General features: G+C 44.6%; 1 protein-coding gene across 4 annotated transcripts in view; it reads left to right on the top strand.

Annotated features, from left to right (window-relative positions):
• The window catches only part of LDLRAD3 (low density lipoprotein receptor class A domain containing 3), a 287,881-nt gene that overhangs the window by 144,539 nt on the left and 119,116 nt on the right, over nt 1-24,226 (top strand). For all 4 annotated transcript variants that reach the window (XM_054439920.2, XM_063671005.1, XM_063671003.1 and 1 more), the window contains one exon: nt 11,463-11,597. In XM_054439920.2, the coding sequence (XP_054295895.1) occupies nt 11,463-11,597 (135 nt within the window). The remainder of the gene's footprint in view (nt 1-11,462; nt 11,598-24,226) is intronic.

Here is a 24,226-nt window from a genome sequence, read left to right as displayed (position 1 = left end):
AGACAGTCGTCTGATGCGGTGCAAAGGAATACACATCGCCATTATGAGATTGTTCTGCCAAAAACATCCCACCTGAATCTGATTAAGCCTCTAAATCTAACCATTAGTTTACTGGAAATTCAGGGACAGGGAAGTATGTTAATGACCCCACAGGGAGGCAAACTTTTAGATACAGAATATGGGAAATTCTTCAAGACCCAGTTTCATTCATAAATAAACTCTAAGAAAAAAAACAGAGGAAAAGGGAACTTATAGATTGAAAGAGAGTAAAAGACAAATTAACCAAATGTGATGTGTGGACCATATTTGAATGCTGATCATACAAATCAACTATTAAAAAAATTGAGATAGAGAAGTTTACATCATGGTTTGATACTTGATATTAAGGCATTATTATTTATTTTTAATATGTAAGAATGATATTGTGTCTATTTTTTAAAGTCCTTATCTTTTAGAAATATATACTGAAGTATATAAAGAGATTATGTGCTATCTGGGATGTACTTCAAGCCAATTCCATCAGGGATTGAAACAAAATGGTCAGTGAGTTGATAATTGTTAAACCCATGGAGTTCAATAAACCAGTCTGTATTTTTGTATATGTTTGAAATTTTCCATAATGAAATGGTGAGAAGAAATAAATAAAAGTTAAAGAAGTGGTTCTGTTTGGTGATGTCTTGACTTTAACAAAAATAACTAGAGAGTTATATTTTTAAAGAACTTTGGTTTGCAGACATGTGTTTTCCAGGTTTAGCATTCATTTTGCACTCAAGAGTGAGGATAAGCAAAAACCCAGTATATATAATTTTTTTTTTTTCCAAATAGGGTCTCGCTCTCATTTTCTAGGCTGGAGTGCAGTAGTACGAACACAGCTCACTGTAGCCTTGACTTCCCAGGCTCAGGTGATTCTTCCATCTCAGCTGCCCAAGAGTAGCTGGGACTTCAGGCGCACACTGCCACACCAGGCTAAATTTTTTTTTGTAGTTTTAGTAGTGTTGGAGTTTCACCCTGTTACCCAGGCTGGTGTCGAACTCCTAGCCTCAAGAAATCCACCCTGCTTGGCCTCTCAAAGCGCTGGGATTATAGGCATGAGCCACTGCATCCAGCCAAATTAAAAAAAAAAAAAAAATGTAAAGATGGGGTTTTGCCATGTTGCCCAGGCTGGTCTTGAACTCCTGAGCTCAAGCCAACTGCTTGCCTTAGCCTCCCAAAGTACTTGGATTACAGGTGTGAGCCACCCCACCCAGCCCCCCAAAACCAGTATTTTCTTTTAGAGCTTCACAATGCTGAGATTTTGCCCTTTGACTTTTTTTCCTTTCTGCATTTTGCTGTTTGGCCTCTTTCTTCCGCTGTCCTCATACGTTCTTGGCTGGAGGTGAAACCCTGGGTTGGCTGGCAGCACGGCTCTCACCCCAGTCCTCATTCAGTAAGGACGAGGACTCCAGCCAAGAACTGAAACGGCAGGGTGTCTGGGGGACCACGATAGAAAGTTGATTCAAGCTGAAGATCTTCTGCTACAGCTTTTAGTGTAGTTGTGCCCAGAAAAACCACTGTGTCCTGGACTGTATCTCTCCACTGATGACAAATTCTTGCCTGAATTCTGAGTACCACTGAATCATTTAGCTAGTATGTCTGTGTTTTTGTGCACAGAGCTCCACACTGCTGGCATATTTCTGTAGCTCTATTCATGTCAATCCAGATGAGAGTCCCCATTTCCTCTTCACCTCTCAGCCAGTTCATCAGTTGTAGCCTCAGAAAGCTGTGTCTTTTATTGGGTGGACTAGCCGAGCTAAAAGGGTCAACAAGAGAATTTTTCCTCCCAGTACTCCAAAGCTGCATCATCAAGGTCTCCTTAAAGACTCTTACATGACTGGTTTCCTTTGGAAATCTTTCTGGTTTGCCAGGGCTGGGCTGGGTCATCCTCCTGTGTGTTCTCACACCATCATCCTGTCTGTGTGTTCTCAGACATGTGTTCTTCAAACAAATGTCACCTCATCAGAGAGGCCTTCCATGACCACTCTATGAAAAATGACCCCTCTCCTCCCCAGTCTCACACTGTGTTTCTGTCCCCTGCGTCATCCTTCCCCACATTTACTGTCTTCCCTACTACATTGTGACAACCATGAGGTGGTATTATGGTGTGGCTCACAGCTATATTTCCAGTGCCATGTATATTGTCAGGCTCAGCCTTAGCAAGCAACAAACATATACTGAATAAATGGTACTTCTCATGCTTTCTCGTAATGGCATATTGACTTGCCTGTATAGTATATAAACTTTCAGGGCAAGTGAACTGCTTGGCTGACAGTTACTGAGCACTTACCTTGTGTATGGCCTGTTTCTACATGCTTTACGTGGATTATTATCTCATTTTAGGTAGATAGTATTATTACCTCCTTTTTATACATAAGGGAACAGAGACATAGAAAGGATAAATAACTTGCCCATACTCACACACTTAGTAAGTGGCATAGTTGAGGCATCAACCTAGGCGGTATAAATACATAGCCTGAACTTTTAACTGTTATATGAATGTGTATTCCCAATACATTTTTTTTTTTTTTTTGAGATGGAGTCTCGCTCTGTCGCCAGGCTGGAGTGCAGTGGCACGATCTCGGCTAACTGCAACCTCTGCCTCCCAGGTTCAAGCAATTCTCCTGCCTCAGACTCCCGAGTAGCTGGGATTACAGGCGTGTGCCACAATGCCCAGCTAATTTTTGCCCAATACATACATTTTAGAGACAGGGTCTTACTCTGTTGCCCAGGCTAAAGTGCAGTGGTGCAATCATAGCTCATTGTACTTTAGACACCTGGGTTCAATTGATACTCCCATCTCAGCCTCTTAAATAGCTGGAAATACAGGTGCATGCCACCTTGCCTGGCTAATTTTTGAACTTTTTTTTTTTTTTTTTTTTTTTTTTGTAGAGAAGGGGTCTTGCTATGCTACCTTGAATGGTCTCAAACTCCTAGCCCCAAGCTATCCTCACTTCAACAACCTGAAGTGCTGGGACTACAGGCTTGAGCCATCATGCCTGGCTAATAATTATTATAAGAAACATTTATTGAGCACCTGCTATGGCCCACATGCTATTTTCCATGCTTTGCTCATTTAATTTTTATAAAAGCTTATGACAGAGACATTATTTTTGTCCTCACTTTACAGATGAGGACATTGAGGCTTAGAGAAGTTGAATAATTTTTCCAACATCATATAGCTAGTGAAGTGGTAGGCTGAAATTTGAGCCCAGGTGGACTTCACACCTTCACTTCTAACCACTGCAGCAAAATGTTTGCTTGGAATTGTCAGCTGGGGCAGATCATAAAAAGTTGAGATTATAAAAGGTTATATTTTATACTCAGTGAGAAGCAGTTGATACTGAGCTGATGCAGGATGAGGAGAGGAAGACGATCACGTGACTGGAAACTGGGGAACTAGGAAATGGTGGCACTTTCATAGCAGTAGGACCGCAGGAAGAGGGAGAGGCTAGGAGCAGAGGGGAGAATGTCAGTTTCAAACATGCAGAGTTTGAGGTGAGAGGGTGTTCAGGCAGAGGAACCCATGAGGCAGTAGGAGAAAGATGTTTATTTCTGGGGGAAGGTTTAGGGAGCTATCCACAGAAAGGTGGTGATTGAAGCAGTGATACCGGACTTGTTCCCTGGAAAAGGCAGGGTTGGGTGTTGGACGGGAGATAACCATGTCCAGGAAGCCTTTACCGACAAGGAAGAAACAGACTACCATTAGGAATGACTGAGTTCTGCCAGTGGCCCCTTGCACTGACTCTAGAGGGGTTTTGAAAATTAAAATCCTCTGAGTCCTTAGAGCCTGAGGAAAAGAGAAGCAAGACTGAAGTATTTTTGCCTCTTGCCTGCTTGCCCAGAGTGGCGGCCCTTTCCTCTCCTACAGACACAGAAGAAGTTCCATGTGCAGAATGCGGCTGTACATAGGCTATATTCTGTCTTGGAGCGGGAAGGACTGCTGAGGCTGGGGGACCTGGTAGCCTTGGGTCTGAGAGAGGCCCAGAGGACCTGTTGAGCAGACTTTGGAAGGAAGAACTGACAGGTGTCCATAGGCAAGCCAGGGTCAAGGCAGTGAGCATTTTCCAAGTCACAAAGAGTTCAGGGCTTGTTGTTGGGATGATTGGCAGGGAGACTGCTTCAGTGGGCTCTGCTTTCCTGGGGCCAGGCGCCCTCTATCCTCTAGAAGAGAAAGTCTCAGTGCAGCCCCCTCTCCCTCAGTTGCCTGGTTTCCAGGGAAATTGGGGCTGGGAAGACAAGGACTGTGTGGAGGCTATGAGGTTGGGAAGTGAGTGGTGACCACCTCAGGATGGAGGAGCCGATGGGAATTGTGGGGGCTAATGACAAGGAGTTTCTCGTTTATGTGTTTTTGTCAAGACCCTTTGAGGTAGGAGAGGAGCCGACTTCACAGACTTTAAATGAATTAAAGAGTGCATTTCCTAAGTCCCACTGTAGACAGATTGCTTCATTTCCTGTCTTGAAGCCGGTCAGTTGCCTTTGGGAGACCACAGTGGTCCCTCGGTCCTATCTTTTAGATGTGGTTGAAGTAAACCCTGCCAGTTTAATTAACCACTAAGCGGTTCCCTTCACTCCTGCCTGCCTCCCTCCCTCTGCCAGAGAGAGAGACAAGTTCTTTTTCCTGAGTGTTGTGGCTTGGGAAATAGAGCTTTAGAACCCTGTGTTTTTTTGGGTAATAATAACCAAGGAGCTTTTGAGCCTATGATTCAGTTTTTGAAGTTGACTCTGCAGACAATTTTTTCCACCCCTAGTGAAATAAATATTGTAAAATACTATGTTCCTCTCCCTAGTTAACTGAGTAACATAATACATTTCTCAGTGACTAGTAAGCCCTAACAAGGACAAAGAAAACAAACATTTGGAGCACATTAAATATGGCTAAAATATAGTGAAACATAACATCCCAGAGGATGAAATGTTTCCTGGTCTGTTTATGATCTGTTCATTGAGCATTTACTATTTCCAGGGTCCTGGACCAGGCCCCATGGGACCACAGAAACCCCTAAGACTTGTCTACCATAGTCCCAAATACAATCATTCTGAAATCTGGCTGAGCCAAGTAAATAGCTGCAGAGGCTCTGGAAGAAATGTAGTGAAATCTGAGCTGTCTGGGGTCTTTGGAGAGAGATCTGCCACTCTGGTTAAGTAAGTCTGCTTAATAACTGAATATTTATGCCTTTCAACACCATCAACAGGAATCTCTCTGAGATGTATCAAATCTTGGCTTTGTCAACATGTACCTTTTTTGGTAGTAGCACAGGGTCATTCTTAGGAACATTAATTTTTAGACCAGGCTATAATACAGGGTTGCCTTTGGCTCCTTTTTAGAACTTTCTAGTCTCTTTTTGAACTATTCTAGGCTGTTGTGCTTTTGGAATTCTTTTAAAAATATTTTTATTTTTATTTTTTAAATTTATGCACATATATGGAGTACAGGAGAAATTTTGTTACATACACATAATGCATGATGTGATCAAATCAGGGTATTTAGGTGTCCATTACTCAAGTGCAGTGCATTTTTGTTAAGTATGTTCACCCTACTCTGGTTTCCTTTTATCTCACTGTATGTTTGTATCCTTTAACCCACTTCTCTTCATCCCTTTATCTTCCTCCCTTCCCCCGGCTCACCCTTCCCAGTCTCTGTTATCTGTTTTTCCACTCTCTACCGCCATGTGATCAAATTTTTAGCTTTTGGAATTCTTGAAGTTGCTTTTTAGAGCTTTTCTGTCCCCTTCTCTGGCTGTCAGCTTTTATTTCTTGCTGCCAGTTTGTCTACAAGGCAGTAAGTGGCATCCCCTCTCCCTTTTTATTTGCTTTGTCCTTGGGAGCTGGAATACAGAACTTGTTGGAATTTACGTAAATGGAGAAGCCATAGACCCTAAGAGAGGTGATGGCCTGAGGCCTTTTCCTTGAGGAAGCTCCTGGCACTTTCAAGGCATGAACATTGTGATGTAGATTTTGATGGTTGGGAGGCGTTTTTCTGTGGCTTGCTGCTGGGTTTGGGCTGTGTTCCTCTACCATCCTCTGCTTCTGTTTTTTCTGCCCTGCAAAGGATGGGGGAGATTACACTGTGTTTTATGAGGAGTCATTGCCAAGGTGGAATGCTAGGTGTGGTTGTATACAAGGATATAGCTATGTCTCCTGAGCAACTATGCCCCTGAGTGTGAAAGATATTAAATATTAAGAGGTGTTTGTGGACCAGGGAGAGCTTTATGATGGGAGAGTAAAAGGGGAGGAAAGTGAGTGCTCACTGAAACATTTCTGCTAGACTAGACGTTCAAAAATGTTTAGTGAAGTTTCTCAAACATACTGAAAAGGAAAAATAAAGTAAAATGAACACCTGCATTCCCAACATCCAGTTTCAAAAATGTGTCACTGTGTTGCTATATTTGCTTCAGAATTTTAAAATAATAAAATATTACCAAATATAATTAGAAATTCCAGCCATGCCCCTTTGGGATCTTCTCTTTTCTCCAGAGGCGTCCATTGCTCTGGACTTGGGGTTGTTTATTCCCATTAAAGTTTTTTTTTCTTTCCGTATATATTTTTTTTATCCTGCTATGATAAGTAGCATTCTCTTGAGTGGGGTAACTTCATATTAATGTAATATAGTACAGTACATAGCCTACTACTGACACAGGATTTTTCTGGGCCACTTTGCCAGTCGGGTACCTCCACAGGCAGTGACGCTCCCTGCCCCGCCCGGGCCTTACTCCACCCCAGGTCTGCTGCTGGAGGCACCCTGCCTATTCAGCCCACCTGTATTATAGGTTGTACCCACGTTCAGTGGTTCCTGAGCTCTTGTCCCATGTCCAAGAAGAATGAGGATATGCTGACAATTTGAAGGGTGAGTGGGGGTAGAGAAGAATTTTATTGAGTGTTAGAACAGCTCTCAGTGGAAAGGGGATGCAGGGGTGGTTTTCTCTCCCAGTGTGTCTGGGTCCAGGGCTTTTTATGGACTCAGAATGGGGAGTCCATGCTGATTGGTTTGTGACTATGCAAAAAAGGTTAAAGTGAAGACACCACTCAAAGGTGGGTGTGACAGTGTAGAAAACCAATTAGGAAAGGATAGGTATTATGTAAAATAGGTGATGGTGGGGATCCATCAGAGGAGAATGCACCAAATAAGAAGACAGTTTCTCAGTCCGGTCCGTGGATTTGACTTGTAGCTTGGCTTTCAGGCTTTAAACTTTCTTTGGCTTGGAGGTGGGGTTTCACCGGGGACTCGCCCCTGTCTGCCCAGGCATTTGTCTGCTTCCTGGCACCATCACTGCTTGCTTTTCTCCCTCACTATTGTATTTGTGGGATTCGTCCATCTTGACACCAGTTCATTGATTTTTCACTACAATACAGCATCAGTTGATGCACTATGGCCCTATTTTGCCTAGCACCAGTTTTTGTACATAAAGTTGTATGCATACATAGTATGCCCTTCATTTACAAATTGCCTATGGCTGCTTTGTGACACAATGGCCAAGTTGAGTCATCACAACAGATACAAAAGACCAAACAACTACCAAAACCTACAATATTTACTATCTGGCCCTTGATAGGAACAGTTAGCCAGCCCTGGCATTGTAACAGTATAACACATGGTATCTATTCTCTTATAAGTAAACATTTGAGCCTTTTCTTTTCTTTTTTTTTTTTTTTTGAGACAGGGTCTCACTCTGTCACCCAGGCTGGAGTGCAGTGGCACGGACTCGTCTCACTTCAACTTCTGCCTCTCAGGCTCAAGCGATACTCCTGCCTCAGCCTCCCAAGTAGCTGGGATTACAGGCATGCGCCACTACCACCCAGCCAATTTTTGTATTTTTAGTAAAGGCAGGGTTTCACTATGTTGGCCAGGCTGGTCTTGACCTCCTGACCTCAAATGATCCACCCACCTCAGCCTCTCAAAGTGCTGGGATTACAGGTGCGAGTCACCATGTCTGGCCCATTTTAGTCATTTCTGATTTTTTAATTTTACAAATAATGGCTTCAGTAAACATTTTTGTTTCTTCAAGAGTCTTGCAGTGGCTCACACCTATAATTACAACACTTTGGGAGGCTGAAGTGGGAGGATTGCTTGAGGCCAGGATTTGAGACCAAGCTGAGCTTCATAGCAAGACCCCTGTCTCTACAAAACATTAAATAATTAGCTAGGTGTGGTGGTATATGCCTGTAGTCCTGGCTACTCAGGAGGCTGAGGTGGGAGGATCGCTTGAGCCCAGGAGTTGAAGGCTACAGTGAGGAATGATTACACCACTGCACTGCAGTCGGTGACTGAAACCCTGTTTCTTAAAAAGGAAGAAAAAAGAGTCTCTCTAGAGAAGAGTATATAGCTGGAAGTGAAATTACTGGGCCATGCCATGTGCACCGTAGGCTTTACTATTCCTAAATGGGCCTCCTAGGTGGACTTACCAATTTGCACCCCCCACTTGTAATTTATGAGACTTCCTCTCCCTCCATATTCTTGCCAATGACCTGGTACTTTAAGACCTTGAATGTGGTAAGTCTCATCCATAGTGGCACGTCATGTGACAGTATACATTATTTCACATTTTTACTGACCATTTGCCGTTCCTCTTACGTCAATTGCCTGATTACATCCTCGGCCCTTTTTTCTATTGAGTTATCTTTTCTTTTTGATTTTTGAGAGTTCTTTACATATTCTGGCTACTAGTCTTTTGGGTTATATGCATTAAAACCAATCTGTGACTTGGTTTTTAAACATACATACACATACTTGTAGACATACACACACATAAACACGTATGTGACATTTTTCCTTGGAAAGTTTGAGAGGTTGAAAGGGTCTAAGACTGAAGGAAAAGTAAATAGATGACAGTGGTTTTCAGCAAGGATGACTCTGCACAGCTTTCCCCATCAGGACGTTTACATAAGCTTACGAACACCCCGTCTTGGAGCACTTAGAATGCCTTTCCCAGGCTGTCTGAGTGAGCAGATGGTTACTGATGTTTTGGTTGCATAGATGTGACCCACAAGGTCCTAGAGAAGCTGAAGGCCACCGTGGTGGGATGTTGATGGACACAAGGGTTTGGAGAGCTGCCTTGGACAAAAACCAAACGTGATTTGTGGTTTTGGATTTCTCCATCTCGGTTTTGGCTGAAGTCAGACCTTGGTTTCAGCTTGATCCAGTTGAGCCATTCTCTGGCCCACAGCGATGTCAATAATTAAAACTTCCATTTTCAGGCCAGACCACTTTTGTTTGACTTTACATCATTGGTCCATCATCCTCAACACTGAAAGCACTGGTTTCCTCCATTTCCCTACCTCTCTGACCTTTCAAATCAAACTTTTGGAATTGAATAGTTAAAAAAGTCTTCAGTTCCTCAGCTTTAGATAGCGTTCTGAAGTTAACCAAGTCCTTGCAGCTGTGATCTCTGTGTTCACAACAGCTGAGCGAAGCATAGGGAGTAGATTACAACTGCCATCTTGCCATTGAGGACCACAGAGAGACGCTGGAGCTGGTGTGGCCCTGATCCTGTAGCAACATAGCAATCTTCTATGCTGGGCCTGGCGTCTGTTCTGGTGCTGTACCCACCACATGCAATGTGGGTGCCAGCTCAGTTCATTCCCCGAGATCTGGGATGACCCCTCTTCATCATTACAGATGTTGCTCCTTGTGGGAGGGCCACACTCTGTAGGACCGAGATTCACATAATGAGGGGAATGAGTATAACATTCCCTGAGCCTGTGCTACATGTCAGACTGGGCACTGTACATTTTCCCATGGATATCATTTGATGTGCAGTTTAATGCTGTAAGTAGCAGTATTAGCTTCTTGGTCTGTGGCTGGCATAGCCATACAGGGCCAGTGCTTAGCTTAGAAGGGGACCATGCTTGGTTTTATGTTCTGCTCTTGCCATCTTGAGTTTTTAAAATAATTTTTGACAGCAGATCCCAGATTTTCAGTAGACACTGGACCTCACAAATCATGTAGAGGGTCCTGTCCACAGATAAAGCAGCTGAGACTCAGAGAGGTGAAGTAATTTGCCCAAGATTAATAAGTGGCAGAGCTGGGACTGGAGTAATTTCTACTTGGCTGATTCAGTTATTGAAAACAGAGCCCTGGAAAGAACCTTGTTTGAATCATACTGCAAGTAAATTGTATTGTAGAAATACTAGTTTTCTGTGGAGATTTGCTGTTGTGTTGTTAAGTAGTTTTGTGCTGACCTTGTACTGGCCAATTGTCACACTTCTTCTTAAGGGGAGGGCCCAGATCTGTCATTTCTTTTGAGGTCTCAGAAAGTGCCTAGAATAGGAGCCTCCTGGAGGAGCTGCTCAGAAAATGCTCACTGACCAACTAGGTTCATGGGCTTTTTTGTTTGCAAAGAAGAAATCGAGGCTATTAAGTTTACCTTAGTGTGTCATAAAGAATAAGTAAGGAATTAAAAGACTGATATATAGTTAGGGAACTGGAAGCATCCTACACAGCTGTGGGATCAGATCATGTCTATACTTCCACAGTGGCAGAGAGGTGCGTCAATCCCTGCCTCAGCTACTCCTTCTGGCTTGGCTTTGCTCCATGTGTCTCTTATGCTACCAGCCATTCACTCTTGCCACCTCCAGGATATGTCCATGAGGTTCAGGTTTTGCCCAGACCCCTTAGTGGTTGCTGGCCAGCCTTCGGGTTGACCATTTCGGGTGAGGCATTTAGCATGTGGGGGTGGAGAGTGGCAAAATAGATAACAGAAACCAGAGACTTGGAAGGGTGAGTGGGGGGAAGGGAGGAAGATAAAGAGATGAAGAGAAGTGGGTTAAAAGATACAAACATACAGTGAGATAAAAGGAAACCAGAGTAGGGTGAATATACTTAACAAAAATGTACTGCACTTGAGTAATGGACACCTGAATACCCTGACTTGATCACATCATGCATTTTGTGTATGTAACAAAATTTCTCCTGTACCCCATATATTTGCATAAATAAAAAAAAATAGAAAAAAAAATTAGAAACAATTCCAAAAGCACAACAGCCTAGGATAGTTTAAAAAGAGACTAGAAAGTTCTAAAAAGGAGCCAAAGGCAACCCTGTATTATAGCCTGGTCTAAAAATTAATGTTCCTGTGAATGACCCTGTGCTGTCACCAAAAAAGGTACATGTTGACAAACCCAAATTCGATGCATCTTGGAGAGATTCCTGTTGCTGGTGTTGAAAGGCATCAATATTCAGTTAGTAAGCAGACTGACAACCAGAGTGGCAGATCTCTCCAAAGACCCCCAGGAGGTTTTAGAATGAGGCAGAGTAAGTCTTGTGTCCAGGTTTGGCTGGCCAGCCTTCCAGGATGGGCTTTGAGTCTGCCAGCTTAGAAGATAAGCTTACTGCTTCCTGAGCGGGACACACCCCAGGCTGGAAGAAGTTCCAGGGTCCCCGAGGGAACTTGCTGGCCTCCCTGGTAATGTGCTGTGTTTTCCCTCTGCAGCAGCAAACCCTCTGCTTTGCTCTACCGCCCGCTACCACTGCAAGAACGGCCTCTGTATTGACAAGAGCTTCATCTGCGATGGACAGAATAACTGTCAAGACAACAGTGATGAGGAAAGCTGTGAAAGTTCTCAAGGTAGGAACCTCTCAAGCTCTAAAAATATAATTGCAACACAATACTGCAGTAATGGAACACACTGAAAGGCAGACAACACCCATCCCCACTTCCAAACACAATAGCTCTGTTAGTTTTTGCACTCAGCCTTGCAGCCCTTGTACAGGTAGGTACTCGTGTTTACATGGCTTTAACTACAACACACCTACCATTTTGAATTTTGTATTGTTCCTGAATTAAATATCATCTATACATTTCTCTTTGAAACTGTAATATGCCCCAACTGTGTTACATACTGTCATGTTGCTCTCCTGTGGTTTTCTGAGGCACTGCCTTATTGGGGCAATCCAGGTTGTTTCTTTTCCTTGAATTACTTCTTTGGGATAAAGTCCGCAGAGTGGGATGTCTGCACAGGTGTCCGTTACACCTCAGCATGCAGCTGTTTGTTTGTTTTTTGTTGTTGTTGTTTTGTTTTTTTTTAGTTTACATTGCTGACATCATTGTCTGTGCCTGTCAGTTTTGCTGTGCTATCACAGACATTCACAGGCATCACAACTGCTGCCCTATTGTTTTTCCCATTTTTGCTAATTTGGTAGTCATAGAATGACAACCTCCCCAAATGCTTTCATTTGCATTTCTCTGATTATGAGCAGAGTTCACATTTTTCCCCGTCATGTTTGTTTACTACTTTGTTTCCTTTTCTGTGAATTGCCTCCTTGTGTCTGGGCTATTGATTTGGGGGCTGTCTCATGGAAGCTGAGGGATGCAGCTGGAGGATGGGAAGATGAGCTTTGTTAGGGAGTCTGAGGAGGACACAATGGGATAAGGTCATGTCCTCCCTAGTTAAAACTGACCGGGTACATTTCTTTACTCATGGACTCTTTTTTTTTTTAGCCTTTCTTCAGTGATTAGAAATACTAAGATTTAAAATGCACGTCTGTTTTAAGGCGTCCAAAAGAATATCTATTTCTAATGTTATAAACTGGTATCATCTGTAAGTAATCTTTCCTATTTTCACTTAGTATTATATTGCTGTGATTCACCTGTATTATTGTTTGTTGTTGGAGATTGATTGTCTTGACTGATGTTCAGTGTTCTACTGTATGATTGTACCATAGTTTATAGATCTAATAAAAGTGTAAAAAGAAAAGTAAGAGAATGATGGTTTACTGCTTAGCTGGTTAACTCATATATTGGGAGGTAGGATAGATGATGGATAAGTTCCATGTAGTTAGATGTAGGTTATTTTCAAGGTCTTAGCTTTTATTTTGATTGGTGTTTATGCTATTAAAAATGAATGAATGAACAAACAGATGGTCATACATAACCACTGGTGAGAGTGGGCTACAAACCAAGGATTATGGTCAATCTAAATCTATATGCCTGAGGTCCATAGGAAAGAAAAGACAAAATGTGTATTGGCATAGACTTTGCCAAGATTTGTGCAGAGAACAGCTGTGGGAGGCGAGTCTTGGATAGAATTAGCTTCTGACTGTCTTTGCCTGGAAAATGCCTTTCTTGGGGCCACCCTTCACAGTGGTTCTCAAAGTATACTCCTCAGTCCGGGAGCATCAGCATCACATGAGAACTCAGGAAATGCAGTTGTTCAGGCGCCATTCTAGACCAGCTAAATCAACTGGTGTCGGTGGGCCCAGCCAGAAATGCAGTTGTTCAGGCCCCATTCTAGATAAGCTAAATCAACTGGCGGGAGTGGGCCCAGCCATTGGTGTTTTACTTAAGAAGCCCTCAAGGTGATTCTAATGCACACTGAAGGCTGAGTGCCGCCATTCTACACTCACCTGAGAGAGGTTTATAATCCTGCCATTTGCCTAGAAATTTCCAAACTTCTGACTGAACGCAATGTATTGCTGGCCTTTACACAAGATCAAATTTTTATAAAACCAAACATGCCAGTGTCTTGCCAGTGATGGACACCAAATAGGGAACAAGAATACAAAATCAAGTAAGTATTAGCATAGATAGGAAGGATTGAGGAACATTTTCTATGGAGATTGTTTCTTTTTTGAGGGGGTGGCATGGACGGAGTCTTGCTCTGTCACCCAGGCTGAAGTGCAGTGACATGATCTTGGCTCACTGCAACCTCTGCCTCCCGGGTTCAAGCGATCTCCTGCCTCAGCCTCCCGAGTAGCTGGGACTACAGGCGTGCGCCACCATGTCCAGCTAATTTTTGTATTTTTAGTAGAGATGGGTTTCACCATGTTGGCCAGGGTGGTCTTGATCTCTTGACCTCGTGATCTGCCTGCCTTGGCCTCCCCAAGTGCTGGGATTACAGGCGTGAGCCACTGCGCCCGGCCTATACAGTTTCTTAAGTGTATGTATCCTGGACTCACTTCCTCATGGTGCCCTAAGACGTTCAGTGAAAAGACTCCCACATCTAAGATGTGGAGGTTAGGCCTGTCAGTAGTTTGGGCAACACCCTCTTCTGTGCCCATCCCAGTATTTTACTGAAGCAGATTTTTGCTGGCCCTTAAGAAGAATGGTGGGTCCCTCTGTAGGCTGTTTAAAGCTCCTATTTTTTTAAATTCTGCTTTTCTCTCTCACCATATTCCACGTCCCATAAATATGAGGTTTATGGAGAAAGTTAGTGGTGGACACATACATATGAAGCCCAACTCTTGACACATACTTTCCTTAGAATCTCAGCTTTGTGCCTTCCTTAGCCAGAGGGCATCCCCTTAGAAAATAAGCTACGTATGCACATGCTCCCAGAAAATAAGGCCCACCAGGCAGTTGGTGACACCTGTCAGTTTCATGGGTATAACAGCCACCCCACAAGGTGGCCACCTGTGGAAGGTATTGCTGTGAGCTACCCAAGAAGAGTAACAAGAACAGGACGTGTGCCCATTTTGCCTCTCAAATCCTGCCGAACCTATGTGGTGGCATTGTGCTCTGTACATAGTGGATTTGCTAAGTGCTGAAGACTAGGAAAGACTTCTTGGTAGAGTGTTGTTATATGCTGTGTTTTAATTTGCACCCTGTGTGGTATTGCACCATATAGGTTTTTAAGTTATGTGAGTTCAGATACCCATGATCTATTAAAATAATAACAACAAGTATTATTATTGTTGTTTAAATTGAGTAGAAAATTCCGTCATTTCCTCAGTGGGAATCTGCCCTGCAGTGAGTGTGTGATGGGAGACAGATCTGGAGTTCCCTTAGCTGTCTGTAATTCTGCAGCCTCATCCCTCATAGGGTGTACACATCTCCCTGCCCTGAGTGAGACTCTGGTATTGAGGGTGTGTTTTCTTGCATCATGTAACCTCTATGTCCAAACCGACTAACTCATTTTGGTGCTTGACCAAAGGAACCCCAGCGCATCAGTGCTGTGGGAAAACTGACCCACACTGAGCTCTATGCAGTATTTTCCTGAAGAATCTCAGAGATATTTTGACTAGACAAAATATTGCCCTATGCCACATAGGATTTGACCCACTGTCATCCTTTTTTTTTTTTATTTTGAGACGGAGTCTCACTCTTGTTGCTCAGGCTGGAGTGCAGTGGCACGATCTCGGCTCACTGCAAGCTCCACCTCGTGGGTTCATTCCATTCTCCTGCCTCAGCCTCCCGAGTAGCTGGGACTACAGGCGCCCGCCACTACGCCTGGCTTATTTTTTGTATTTTTAGTAGAGACGGGGTTTCACCATCTTAGCCAGGATGGTCTTGATCTCCTGATCTCGTGATCCACCCGCCTCAGCCTCCCAAAGTGCTGGGATTACAGGCGTGAGCCACCGCACCCGGCCGACTCACTGCCATCTTAACAGTACCTTTTGATGCACTGAGTACTCTGTTAAGCACCTCTGTACATGAGCTCACTTAGTCAAACTTTGTTCTCTCTCCTTCTGCTGGGTGCGTAGCCCTTAAAAATAGATCTTTGCTCTCAGTTATGTGGGAAAAAATGATATTTTATCATATTTATCTTGATGGGGTAGAGCAAACTGGCTGGCTCCAAGACCAGAAAGAGAGTGCTTGAAATAATTTTCTTCCAATTTGACTAGGGTATGAAATAGTGGTTTCTCCACTTTAGCTACACCAGTTTATGGGAGCCCCTCCTCCTTTCTCTCATTATCTGGGATTTAGTTCCCCTCCTTATCCTTGGCCTTGAAAACTAACAGTACAGTCTGTAAGGAACTAGGCATGAGAATGGGGCCCTGAAAGTGCAGTCATTATTCTGTCTTTGTATTCTATATGAGATGTATTAGAGACCAAAGAAGGTTGTGGTGGAACTGAATTTTAATTGGGGCTTCATTGATTGGCAACATAACCCATTTCCAAGAAATAAAGTAATAGCTGTGGAGCAGGCTTTCGATGGCTTTTCTGTTGCTTGGGAACTCTCTGTGGGAGGGACACATCTGAGAGTTAGCAGGTCCTGCCATGTACATGTTGGGGGTTGGCGGCACTCAGGTGGCCTTACAAATGTTGACTGAATGTGGCGGGCAACCTCTGATGATCCCCACCTCCTGGTATTCATGCCTTGGTATAATCTCATCCCTTCAAATGTGATCTAGATCTTAGATCCCATTCTTTTGGTGTGTGTCAAAATTTGTCTACCATAAAATGTATCATTTTAACCATTTGTAAGTGTACAGTTCAGTAGGTGTTAAGTATGTTCACATTGTTGTGCAACCAATCTCCAGAACGTTTTCATTTTGCAAATCTGAAACTCTATACCCATTAAAAAATAACTCCCTATTCTCCTTCCCCCCAGGCCCCGGGCAGTCATCATTCCACTTCTATCTTCATTAATTTGGTAACTCTAGGTACCTCATATAGTGGAATCATACAGTGTTTAATCATTTCTCTTTTTTTTGAAGCGGAGTCTCTCTCTGTCGCCCAGGCTGGAGTGCAGTGGCGCGATCTCGGCCTCACTGCAAGCTCCACCTCCCGGGTTCACACCATTCTCCTGCCTCAGCCTCCAGAGTAGCTGGGACTACAGGCGCCCACCACCACGCCCAGCTAATTTTTTGTATTTTTTAGTAGAGACGGGGTTTCAGTGTGTTAGCCGGGGTGGTCTCGATCTCCTGATCTCGTGATCTGCCCGCCTCGGCCTCCCAAAGTGCTGGGATTACAGGTGTAAGCCACCGCGCCCGGCCCAGTATTTAATCATTCTTAAGCGTGTATGTATCCTGGACTCACTTACTCATGGTGCCCTAAGACGTTCAGTGAAAAGACTCCCAAGTCTAAGATGTGGAGGTTAGGTGTGCCAGAGGTTTGGGCAACACCCTCTTCCATGCCCATCCCAGTGTTTTACTGAAGCAGATTTTTGTTTGCCTTGAAGAAAAAGGACAAGTCCCTCTGTAGGCCGTTTGAAGTTCGCATTTTTAAATTCTGCTTTTCTCTCTCTTCATATTCCATGTTTGTGACTGGCTTGTTTCACTTAGCATAATGTCCTCATGGTTCATCCATGTTGTAGCCTGTCTCAGAATTGCCTTCCTTTTTAAAGCTGAGTGGTATTCAGGTGTATATATGTCACATTTTGTTTATCAATTCATCCATTGATGGACACTTAGGTTGCTTCCACCTTTTCACTATTGTGAATCATCATGGTAAGACATGGATGTATGAATTGTGACTCACTTTTAACAAAGAAAATGCAGCAAAAGTGGCGGCTGTCAGTCCCAAGGTTAGATGATGGAGCCACTCTAGCATTGTCTTGCCTGCCCTCGCTGGCTAGCTCTCTCCCACACTCGAGGCAAGCCAGCTGCCATATTGTGAGCCGCCCTACTCAGAGGCCCATATGGCAAGGAACTGAAGGAAGGCTCCAATCTAAGCTAGCGGGGAACCGAGGCCTGCCAATTGCCACATGAGTGAGGTTGGAAGTGGGTCCTCCCCTAGTCAAACGGAGACATCTGCAGCCCTGGCTGACACTCCGACTGTAGCCTTGTAAGACACCCTGAGCCAGGGTGTGGCCACTCCTGGGTTTCTGACCCATAGAAACTGTGAGATCATAAATGTTTGTTTGTTTAAACCTCTACATTTTGGGGGTCATTTTTTCTGCCACATTAGATAACTGACACACTGAATACTTCTCAGGTGGGCTCCACTTCTCACTGCTCTAACCACCGAGAGCTTATGGTGACTCAGGTCGCAGTGATCGGTGAAACCTTTGGAAGATCATGCAGGGGTTTATAAGAATAGCAAACATTTGGAGTACTAACTGCATGTCAGGCACCATTCTAAGCATTATTTATTTTCCTATACAGTTCTCACAGATTCCCTCTGAGAGTGGGTGCTCTTATCACCCCCCTTTTCTAGATGAAGAAACTGAGGAACACATAGTTTGTTCCTGATCAAGTCCGCACAGGGAGCAGGTGATGGAGCCAGGATGGGAACTCGGGTCATCACACTGACGGACAGACTCATGTTTTTCATCACCCCATGAGACTCCTGTCTAGTAACACTGAGCTGGGCCCAGGACTTTCAGGCGGTCAGTCCAACTCTTGGCCTGTGAGTTTATGGGGAGGTTAGTATGAAGACTGGCATGTTTTCCCTCTCTTTGTACTCCAAAAGTTTTCCTTTCCATGAAAAAGAATAATGTGCCTGTCCACCTTCCCTCCTCCTGAGGAATGTCGGGAAGTTAAGCTCTTCTCAAGCAGCTACCAATGCCAGGAGAGTTAATTAAGTGTTTTGGCAGTTTCTTTATCTTGCTTGCTGTATCCTGGTGATAAGGCTTGAGGAGAATTTGAAAAGCTGGCTGTGAGATTTGGCACCTCACTGGAAGCTAACATTGACAGCTTTGTCCTGTTCCTTCTGCAGAATTGTGTGTGTGTGTGTGTGTGTGTGAGAGAGAGAGAGAGAGAGCGAGAGAGAGAAAGACAAGGCGGTGTGTGTGGTTCTGAGAGTATATGCATTCTTCAAGTTGGCATTTTCGTCCTTGGGGAGGTAATGGGTAGGTGAGGTGTTACCTCCCCTGTGCCAGGCCCCTGGCTGCGTGCAGGGGTATAGAAGGGGTCTTGGACCCTTGTTGAATTGTCCTCCTCCCCTGCTGAAATTCTTGTGTTGATGTCCTAAACCCCAGTGCCTCAGAGTGACCTTATTTGGAAATAGGGTCATTGCAGATGTTACTTGTGAAGATGAGATCATACTGGAGTTGTGTGGGGCTCTAATCTGATATGACCGATGTTCTTATAAAAAGGGAAATTTGGACACCGACATCACACAGAGAGAACACCATGTGAAGGTGAAGGCAGAAATTGGGATGATGCATTTACAAGCCAAGGATCAGCAGAGATCGCCAGCAAACACCAGAAGCCAGGAGAGAGGCTCGGTATAGATTCTCTCTCGCAGCCCTCAGAAGGAGCCAACCCTGCGGACATTTTGATCTTGGACTTCTGGCCTCTGGAACGAGGAGACAATATGTTTCTGTTGTTTTAGCTGCCTAGTCTGTGGTACTTCGTTGCAACAGCCGTAGCCAACTAATACAGTCCCCGAGAAGTCACACTTAAGCAAGGCACAGCCATTCACTAAGTGCCAGAGCAGCAATATAGCCAAGAGGATGTGAAACCGCCGGAGAGTGATCAGAGTAGAGTGTAAGAGCGAAGGAAAGTGAGCTTCCAAGGGAGACTGGAAGGGCTGGATGTAGTGCGGGAACTGGACAGTTGCTGGTAAAGAATCCCCTTGGCAGGGAGAGCTGCTGGTAAAGAATCGCCTTGGTAGGGAGAACTCCTGGTCTGCCTATGGTGTGGGACTTGGTAGAGCCATGCTTGGTTAGGAGGACACCTCCCAGCCTGTATTTCAAGTTCATTTTCTGTACTTGGTGCACAGACTTCATTATCTCTCTCTACAACAGCCCCAGACCTGGAGTCAATGGAGTCAGAACCCTTCCATGTTCCTTGAAAGTCATGGCCTAATCCATCAGTATCTGTGTTCTAAGGACCTTGGACAGTTGCACTTTCCCCTTCAAGTTCTAATGCCTAAGTTAGCTGGTGACTGGCCCTGATTTATTGCTGGATTCTGGGCTCACAGTGAATATATATGTATCTATGAGAAGAAAGAATTAGGGACAGTGACTGCTTCTTGCCTTACCCTCTCAAATAGATACCTCAAATAAAACCTCAGAGGTGGGGAACCCCAGGAGGAAGGTCCTTAGGGCTGCTAGGCAGAGGGGTCACCAAATCAGGCCAACACTGCTAACTCTGTGGCTTTTGTGTCCTGCATCCGTGATGACTGGGGTATGTTGTATATGGTTCATCGAGGGAACTGTCCTTTTGCTACTGCTGAAACTTGGAATTTGGTGTCCCTTCACACACTCCACCTACCCCAAACCCACCACCACCATATGGGGTCTGTGATAGACTGGATTTTTACTTTCAGTTCTTCACTCCCTCCCTCTGCTGTGTGACCTGGCAGAATGGCCAGAGGAAATGTCCCTGCCCCGTGGATGCAGGGCTTGCTTTGGCCCGTGGTGTGTTGGCAGTCAGCATGAGACCAGCATGGCCTCTTGCATCTCAGAGATCTTCCTGGAGAAGAATATACCCTGGGAGCTGCTGGTCCAAGGAGAATGCAGTGGCACATGGAACTGACCTGGACCCACCCTGCAGCTCAGGATCTGTCCCAGCTGAAGCCAGCAGAGCCATAGCCAGCCTGCAGATCCAGGAGAAGCCAGTGAATCTTTGCTGTTGTAAACCGCTGAGATTTTAAGATGTGTCTGCTACATAGCAAAACTGATTGATATTGGATCCTCAGGAAATGTCTGTCTATAATTTTTCTTTTTTTTTTTTCTTTTTCTTTTTTTTTTTTTGAGACAGAGTTTCGCTCTTGTCACCCAGGCTAGAGTGCAATGGCGCGATCTCGGCTCACTGCAGCCTCCACCTCCCAGGTTCAAGCAGTTCTCCTGCCACAGCCTCCCGAGTAGCTGAGAGGCACCTGCTACTGTGTCTCACTAATTTTTGTATTTTTAGTAGAGACGGGGTTTCACCACGTTGGCCAGGCTGGTCTCGAACTCCTGACCTCAGGTGATCTGCCCACCTCAGCTTCCCAATGTGCTGGGATTACAGGTGTGAGCCACCATGCCCAGCCTCGGTTTGTAGTTTAACAGGTATAGTCATGTGCTGCATAATGACATTGCAGTCAACCTACATATATGACTGTGGTCCCATGAAATTATAATACCATGTTTTTACTGTATTTTTTATGTTTAAATACACAAATACTTGCCATTGTGTTACAGTTGCCTACAGTGTTCAGTACAGTAACATTCTATACAGGTTTATAGCCTAGGAGCAGCAGGCTGTACCATATAACCTAGGTGTGTAGTAGGCTGTTCCTTCCAGCTTTGTGTAAGTTAATTCTATGATGTGCACACCATGATGAAATCGCCTGATGATGCATTTCTTACAATATATCCCTGTCATTAAGCAACGCATGGCTGTATTTTTTATTGCTACTGTGTGCCAGGCATTATGCCCAGGAGACAAAGGCACATACCAAATTTTGTTAAATCTTAAAATGCCATCTATTGTAAGAGCTATCATTATTTTATGTTTTGCTGAGAAAGAAACAATACTGACCATTAAATTATGGCACAATGTTGTTTTTAAGATGCATTCCAGGCCAGGCACGGTGGCTCACTCCTGTAATCCCAGCACTTTGGGAGGCCGAGGTGGGTGGATCACGAGGTCAGGAGATCAAGATCGAGATCGAGATCGAGACCATCCCAGCTAACACAGTGAAACCCCGTCTCTACTAAAAATACAAAAACAAAATTAGCTGGGCGTGGTGGTGGGTGTCTGTAGTCCAAGCTACTCCGGAGGCTGAGGCAGGAGAATGGCGTGAACCCAGGAGGTGGAGCTTCCAGTGAGCCGAGATTGCGCCATTGCACTCCAGCCTAGGTGACAGAGCGAGACTCCATCTCAAAAAAAAAAAAAAAAAAAAAAGATGCATTCCAATTTCAGAATGTTAAAATGTAAAATAAAAATTGTATCTTAGAATTGAAGAACGGTAACAGGGAACCAGACAAATGTGGTCTCTGCTCTGATAGAGCTCATATTCTATAGGAAGAGCAGGTGTTCGGTTGGTCAGTAGCGTGAGGAACGTGTTGCAAGGACAGGCGCAGGACACTCTGGAAGTGAATGGCAGGGCAGTCTGTGGGGTGCTAAGTCTTTCTCAAGACAATGATGCTGAAGTTGAAACCAGAAAGGATGGGGAAGAGTTAACTGGACAAGAGAGAGGAGGGTCAGTGGAGAAGGATCCTTCCAGGCAGAGAGAATGGCAGGTAAACGGATACTGAGGTGAGAAACAGCGTGATGTATTTGAGGAACTGGCAGATCCACGTGGCTGCCCTGGGGTGGATGTCAAAGAAAGCTAGAGCTAGATGGTAAAGCACTAAAAACAAGCTTTATCTGGAAAAATGTTTGCCATCAGGGAAAAGAGACCTCAGTATAGAACTGGGTTCAATTCCAAATATAATAGGAAAAGTGGGAATTTTTAGCCAAGCAGTAGGGTGGGGTAGGGTGGAATTAGTGGGTGGAAAATTACCAAGAGGAAACATCAGGGTAAGGGGGGATTCTGACTCAGTGGACCTAACAGGATTCTCACTGAAGGCAGGCCAAGAGGATGGTGGAGGATGAGGAACAGGATCAGATATCAAGGGTGAGCATGTGGCAGATGGAGGATTTTGCTAAACTGACTCATAGGGCTCTTGCTAGAATCAGACAATGCAGAGAGGAACGCAGAAGCCCCAAAGCTAGGGCTTTGAGAAGAGAGCTCAGAAGAACCAGAGTGGAGTTTGGTCAAGGAGAGAATCCTTGTCATGGACAGGGGAAGAACAGCCTGCAGGGCAGCTGGAGTGGTCCATGGTGGCCTGTGTGGACTGGGGGCCTGGGAAACCACGGGAAGAATGTTGAACTCTCTCCCATGGGCCGTGGGAAGCCACAGATAAGACACGTGAAGGTGGTGGCAGTGGGAACATATGGGGGATGGCTTCAGGAAGTATTTCAGACTAGAATCGCCAATATTTGATGACAAACGATGAGAGTAGTAAGCTGTGTATCACCGTGGGGATACTAATTTTGTGGAACTAGAGAATCTGCCATATTATTTTCTGATTGTGCTTGCTTTCCACTTTGCTGCTTCAGGCCCCCCACTAGTCTGGGTAATTGAGAGTAAAAGAGCTTATGCTTTTGGAATAGAGAGATCTTTGCTTTTTTCTGTCGCCAAATAGAACCAAGTGACTAAGCAGGCAGAGATAATTTCTACAGAAATCGTGTAGGGCATGTGATAGGAGAAGTGCTAATTTTAGTTTAGTTTTCCAAATATGGATGGAAAAAGCTTTATATTTTTAAAAAATAGTAGTCTGCATTTAGGGGATCCAACCAGAAATGTCACAACCTGGAATTTGAAGGGTGGTCAGTATTTACGCCAAACCTTGTGGCTGCCAAGTGATGTCAAGAGCTTCATTAGAGAGCCCGTAGGAAAGAATCATCACCCTTAAGGAATTCCTGTAGATTTTCATAGAATGAAGCTGCTGGAGGTCCATTTAACAGGAAGAATATGGAAGCCTTTTTTCCATTTTAATTTAAGAGTTTGAAAGCCCAGCTGGACTGTGAGAGGCAAAAATGCTGACTCCATTCGAAGAAACTGAAAGGCTGGGAGAGGTTGATTGCTGCCTTTCTGTACAGGTGGGGTTTTCTTCTTAGTAATTGAGTGTTTGCATCACAAAAGCTTCCTTTTCTTTAATCACAGCAGCAGGAGTTTGAAGATTTCTGAAACATCTTTCATTTAGAAGCAAGTCAGAATGATTCTGTACTCAAAGACAGTAGTTGCTTCCTGATGACTTTGCTACTGCGGTAATCTTCAGGGCTGTTTCTTTAGTCTCCCCCATTTCTTTCAGGTGCAGGTTTCCCCTCCTCGTCCCTCTCCCAGTTGGTCCCTACCTCTGTCCTACCTCTCTCTCCCTGGGGAATGGCGGAGTCCAGCCTGGACACGTGGCAGAGTGTGATTCCTCCTGAGGTGGAAGGACTGAGTTTCAGAGCAGTCAGGGATCAGGTGTAGGGCTTGCTGTCTCTCTGCAAGTTTGCTCTGCAAGTTTCTGGAGCCCTAAGACTGCTGTGTTGTGCTGCTTGATTGTAGAAGGGACATTTATCCCTCCATGGACTGACTGCTGTGGCTCTTAGCTCCCCAACCCCCAACACCCTTCGACTCTCTTGGCTCTTTCTAACATTCGTTCATGCACACATCATTTGCAGAGTGCCTGCAATTGCCCGGTCTCACCCAGGTACTGGAAGAAATACAAACTATTATAGATCAGATCAAAGTTGCTCACAGTCCTGCAAGGGAGAAACATAATAGCCTGCAGATAATTACCCTCAAGTGTGATAAATGCTGTAATAGAGGAATGAGCAGCATGCCGTGGGAGCTTGAGGCTGGCGAAGAGTGACAGTTTTGCCTAGGGGGATATGGCAAGGCGTCAGAGAAATGAAATCGCTGCCCAGTCTTTACAAATACATGAAAGTGGACCTGAAAACAAACGTGGGGCTGGGCATCCAGCCAGAGAGGGAATAGTATATCCAAAGACAGAGATTCTATATGGCTGGAGCAAAGTGTGCATGTGTATGTGTGGGGAGTGGGAGACGTGAAACTGTTAGGGTGCATTGAGACTGACTGCTGGGGGCCCCCTCCCTGCAGGGTCCAAT

This window comes from Pongo pygmaeus, chromosome 9 (genome assembly GCF_028885625.2).
Source record: "Pongo pygmaeus isolate AG05252 chromosome 9, NHGRI_mPonPyg2-v2.0_pri, whole genome shotgun sequence".
Classification (NCBI taxonomy): domain Eukaryota; kingdom Metazoa; phylum Chordata; class Mammalia; order Primates; family Hominidae; genus Pongo; species Pongo pygmaeus.
This window is presented reverse-complemented; position numbering and strand designations above follow the sequence as displayed.